Below are 5,612 nucleotides of genomic sequence, written 5' to 3'. Positions count from 1 at the left end.
GGATAACGAGATGGAAGTCGGGCGTTTTTTTTGTTTTTTTTTCTGGATATACCAAATATTCTTCTTCGTAGCGGAACACGTATCCTTTGCAAAATCCAATCAAGTCTCCAGAAGCGGAAATCGAAGTTCAATAAATACATTTTTTCCTTGTCCGAGTGACATGCGAGCGAGGTGTACTACATACTCACTACTACGCAGCTTTTGCAGAAGCATCAGCAGTTCAATTGACGAGATGTGAATCGCCAGTCTTAAATATATTTATTCATATTTTACCATTGCTATGAATTAAAATTTCATTCTTTTTCTAGAGCAAAAGAAGAAAAAAACTCCAGTGAATGCGGTCAACAGTTCCTACACCTACACAAGCAACCCTTACCTCCACAACCGAAATGGATGCGCCTCAGTATTCAGCACAAAGTCATCCAAACTAATCAGCCCCGTATCCGCAAAGCACAAATAAAAATACTTGAGTGTCTCCGCCATCCAGAAACTCTCCATGTAATCCTCCTTCTCCGAACCCTTTACTGTAACGTCCATGATGGCCGCGTTGGCGAGCTTGGTATCTGTTTCCGCGGCTACGGCTTCAAACATTGTCCATGCGGTATCGCGCCAGACGGGGTCGCCGGTGATGCGCCAGAGGATGAAGACGGATTCAATGGCTTCGGGGCGGAGAATGTAGCGCGGGTCCTTGGCGGTGGTGAAACCTTTGGGGAGATTGGGTTTGTATTGCGGCCGTGCGGCTGCGGCTTCGGCGTATTGCTTCTCGTCCCAAGCGCAGGGTTTGCGGTGGTCGGGACCGGGGCATAAGACCATGTTGTATCGCTCTGGCATGATACCAGATGGAAAGGCCTGGTATGCGTAGGCGCAGCCACGGGCTAGCTTGACGCCGTGGTCGAGGTATTCGTCGTTTTTGAACAGGCGTCCGCTGAGAGCGTAGAGTCCACCGATAAAGCAGGAAAGGTGTTCGCTTTCGGGATCGAGCCTCGGGCCGTTTTCGAGGACGTCAACATTGCCTGAGATGAGAATCTCCTCCTGACCTGGTATCATCGGCGCAAAGAATAGGTTGTTCATTGCAGTGTCCAAGAAGGCGCGCGACATGTCTTCAAACTTGGCTGCGCTGGGATCGACTGAACCAAGCAAAGCGTGTGCCTTTGGTAGGTATTCATACAGCGAATCTGCATTCCCGCCAATGGTGAATTGATATCCAGACACCACATCCTGGTTACGCATAGATACCATCATGGGCCACATTCCAGGTAGCTTAGTGGAGTTCTGGCCTTTATGGAAAACATCCATCAGACGCGATACTGCAGCGTAGTACTTGTCATCTCCGGTGATTTGGCTGAGCCGGCTAAACTCCAGAGTGATAGTGCCAGGACTTGCGCTGACCACCTCGCTCTCCACGACCAAACCTCCACCCTTCTTTGCTTCTTCAAAGTTGATAAAGTCGACCGGGATGCCGTGCTCCGTGTTGAATCCGGCATACAGCAAATCGCCCACCTCGATCGCTTTTGCCTTTAGCGCTTCGTGTCCACTCAAGTCGTACGCCGCTAAGAGTCCACCCAGATATCTACAAAACGTCAGCTTGGCCCTTGTTCGCGTTCTTCAAGTCCAAAACACACCGAATGCACGTCTCAAAAGTGTTCACTCGTGGCGACGTGGAAGTGCCGAAATCAATCGTCGAAACTGCCCTGACAGCCTCATAGAACTCGTCACGCATGCCCATCATCCACAACGTGTCAAGACTATCCACGAGCGTAGCAGCCCAGCCCGAAAACTGATCGACATATCCTCCACTAATCGGCTTCAGCGCATCTTTCATCCATGCCTTGCTCTTGTAGCTAGCCCAACTCTTCTTAAACACTCTCTTAACCTCGAGTCGTCTGGCCTCCTGCGACTCGGCTCTAGCGGGATGTTGCACGCGAGGACGATTCCTAAACGGGGCGGGTAGATTTGGTTTGCGCTCCAGGGGATACGTGAAATTAACAGAACTCCAGTCGAAACTGCTCGCTTTTGCGCGAATTGGCGGTATACCGGATACATCATTCATGTAGTGCGCAAGGCTGATGGTCGCATCGTGATTGGCGCCCGGGCCAATGCCTGCATGTTGGTTCTCGGGAAGGAAGCAGTAGATCCACACGACAATTGCCACGCAGATGGCGACATGGCGGATACGCAGACGAGGCATTGTTTAGTGCATCACGCAGTTAAAAGGGAGCGGAAGCGTCGGTCAAGAAGAAGTAAGAAAAGGCACATGTAAGAAACGCGATCTGCGGAGGGACGCGTGAGAAGGGCCGATGGCGGTAGCATCTTAGGTGATGTGGCCTGGAGATGGGACGCGCTGCTATTTGTGGAGTGCTTCTCTGGCAGCAACTATTAGCGCGGCCGTTACGGATGATCGCCGAAGATCATCCGCTTGGGACAATTGTCGTCACGTGAGATGAGCGAGGCATGGTGATACAACTATTCATAGCCGAGTGGAATAGACTCTTGGCAGTCTGTTGATTGTAATATTACAAAACTATAGAGTCGACTATTGACTCTAGAATATGGGGTATATGCAAACACTATGCGTCTAGAAATAACTCAACTTTTTGGCCGTGAAAATGCAATCTCCAAAACAACTTCGTAACACATGTCTATTTCTTGGTGCTCGCTTGGCTGTTGCCTCGCGGCCTGCCCGCGAAGCTCTCTTTTGTGTTGACACGGTCAATGTCGAATGGGTTCGAGTCGAACTCGAGGTCGCGCACTGTCCTTCTGCTCCTTGTTGAGCGTCCAGTGTGAATCCTCTTAAGACCATCAGCACCCTCGGCCTCCTTTTCGGTCTTCATCTCTTGGAACCTGGGCTCAGATTCCTCCATGTGCGCCTCCTCCTCGGCTTCTTCTTGTGGTGTAAGGGTGTTGGCACGAGATGTGTCTTCTGATTCCGTGCCGGCAGCCTGTTGTCGTGCTGCCTTTGCGGCGTGTTGGTCGCGCATGCGTTGCATAAAGGCCTCAGACTGTGCCGCGTACTTGCACTTCTCGCGGATTTGGGCTCCGTACTTGTAGAAGAGGAATGGGAGCGGGAGACAGGCAATGGCAAGGAAGGCTGGGACCGATGAAGCCCAGTGGATGCCGAGGTTGTCGTACATTTGCGAAGTGAAGAGCGGGAAGGCAGCACCGAATACTGATCGGATGATACCATTTCCTGCCAAGACAGACGCGGCAAAGATGGTGTAAGAGTCAATGAGGTAGTTCATAATCGACAGGAAGATGAGAACCAGGCCAAATCCAAACGGAATGGCGGCGACAACACTAGCAGCCCACGGTAGAGAAGGAGAGTTTGTCCAGGCGAACCAGAAGAGACCAACAGGAAGTGCAATGCCACCAATGATGCACATGGGCAGACGAGCTTCGGGGGCGGCAAATCCACGACCGGATTCCGCGATCTTCTTGCTGTACATCTTGTTATCGATGGTGATGACGTAGATAATGGCGAGTGCGATTCCAATGGCGACGGCAATAAAGGGCAATCCACTGATGCCCTCATTCCAGCCACGTCCCAACCGGTACACAATGGGGAAAGCACTGAAAAGCATGTAGAGGATACCGTAGATGATAGCGTGGTACAGGGAGAGGAGAAGGACGATGGGTTCGCAGAAGAGGAGGATCCAAGGGCGCTTGAGACCAGTAGCGAACGCCTCTCCAAGCGAGACCTTTCCTTGTTCAATGTCGGCGCGGGATCGGTAAACCTTGCCAGAGAGCTTGGAGAGCTTCTCGGCGCGCTTTCGGAGCAGGACTGGAGGATATGTCTCGGGGACCAACAAGGCTACACCAACGAGAAGTGCACCGGCCCAGATTGCCATGAGGCCATTGACCCATCGCCATCTAGATGAAGAGTTAGCTACATATAATAAAGTGTGCGGTTTCAGTAACATACCCTTCAGCCATACCAAGGAATCCACCGATGATGGGACCCAAGACTGGACCCATGAAGGGTGCAGCAGAGAAGATACTCATGACAACACCTCGTTCGTTGGCGGTAAAGAGATCAGCAATAACACCTCCAGCATTGGTCAGAGGACTGGATCCAAAGGCGGCGGCGAAGAATCGGAGAATGAGCAGTGAGTAGATGGAATCAGCGCCAGCAACACCAGCGTTGAAGGCCATGAAAGCGAAATATGTTCCTAGGAAGACAACCTGGCGACCGTATAATTCCGAAAAGGGAGCCCACAGGAGGGGTCCGAGTGCAAATCCGAGGACGAACAGTGATACACCGAGTGTGACGATTTCTTGGCTGACTTTGAATTCCATCATGATTTGTCGGATACCTAGCAAGTGTTAGCTTTCAACATGCCTGCAGTCCCAGATGCGCGTAATACATACCTCCAGAGAAGGCAGACGAGCAGAAGGATACGACGAGAACCGAGTTTGCTACAGCAATGGCCATGATCCATTTCTTCGACTTGGGCCAGGTCATGGGGTTCCTGGGGTCATTGTCGATCCACTCGACGACATAGGGATCCTCCTCTGTTCCCGCACCCTCGTAGTCGTAGTTGATGATCTCCCGGGTGACCACTCCCTGGTCGGTGATCATTTGCCAATGTGAAATTCCTTCTCTTCCTGACTCGACATCCATGTTTGCGTTGTTGTTGGTGGTGGCAGAGCCAGCGGGGACCTCACGGTCCTTTTCAGTCATGATTATATTGTCCGGTCGATGTGCTGATGGCGTAACAGTGATGATGGGGTTGTGATGTCTCTTATATATCTATCCCCAGGGGGTGAGGCGGTGAGGTGAATCAGGCGGTGCAATTCTTTAGTCCAAGAGCCCGATGTTATATTTTAAAAAAAAACGGTGTAATATGTATAGAGGTCGACAAAGACACGAATCAATGACGACAGTGGAAAGCTTGGAAGAGGAAGAGCGACGATCAATGTGCCAGACGGCGGGACGTACGCCACATATAAACAATCGAGTCCAACGCCCACAGCAGAGCTTGTCGTTAGCTGGCTAGGGCGCATCAAACAAAAAACCCGGCCGACGAATCTGTTTCTGCCATTGCCCAGTGATCTGGAACCTTTCCGGGCTCACGGCATTGCCGCTGCTACCAGTGCCATCCCTGGCCCTATGACACCATGATGCTAAATCGTGTTGCTCGGCCGAGGTGAGCGGCAACGCTAATCTGTTTCCACCAACATGGTCGGTAGCGAATCTAGGAAATCCAAGCCTCGGACCCAATCATACGCGCGATAGCGGACCAGCAAAGCGCCGAAGTAGACAGAATCTCGTATGCTATTCGTGGCAAATGCAGGGAAGAGAAAGAAACTATGTAGAAGATTCTTACGGCAGCACTGTGTATATCTCACCTTACCGAACCTAAAGCGAACGTCGCGCGTCATAGGGCTTTCTGAGATTGGACTCGAATTTTCATCAGCCTTTTTTTTTCGCGAGCCCCCCTGACACGTTGGGCGCACCGAGATGCCGAGGTACATACATACATACATACATACAACAATGCATGGACGATATCAATAGATGGTAACGTCCATCCCTCCGTGGCGCAAATCCCTGTGTGCCGCAATCGGCCAATCAGCTCGCTTAAATCACGGACTTCTTCCTAAAACTTGGGAGC

General features: G+C 51.3%; 2 protein-coding genes across 2 annotated transcripts; both read right to left on the bottom strand.

Moving 5' to 3' along the window:
- Positions 1 to 372: 372 nt before the first annotated feature.
- Positions 373 to 2,188, bottom strand: COCMIDRAFT_111216 (glycoside hydrolase family 47 protein; the record flags this gene model as incomplete). The annotated part of the gene is made up of 2 exons (XM_007695727.1): positions 373 to 1,570; positions 1,623 to 2,188. 2 exons carry the CDS (start codon positions 2,186 to 2,188, stop codon positions 373 to 375), a joined length of 1,764 nt encoding a protein of 587 aa, XP_007693917.1.
- A 451-nt stretch (positions 2,189 to 2,639) lies between these two features.
- On the bottom strand, positions 2,640 to 4,678 carry COCMIDRAFT_10347 (uncharacterized protein; the record flags this gene model as incomplete). The annotated part of the gene is made up of 3 exons (XM_007695726.1): positions 2,640 to 3,867; positions 3,920 to 4,310; positions 4,366 to 4,678. 3 exons carry the CDS (start codon positions 4,676 to 4,678, stop codon positions 2,640 to 2,642), a joined length of 1,932 nt encoding a protein of 643 aa, XP_007693916.1.
- Positions 4,679 to 5,612: the final 934 nt, after the last annotated feature.

This window comes from Bipolaris oryzae, assembly GCF_000523455.1.
Source record: "Bipolaris oryzae ATCC 44560 unplaced genomic scaffold scaffold_412, whole genome shotgun sequence".
Classification (NCBI taxonomy): domain Eukaryota; kingdom Fungi; phylum Ascomycota; class Dothideomycetes; order Pleosporales; family Pleosporaceae; genus Bipolaris; species Bipolaris oryzae.
Note: the sequence above shows the minus strand (reverse complement) of the source record. Positions and strands in the feature narration are given on the sequence as shown.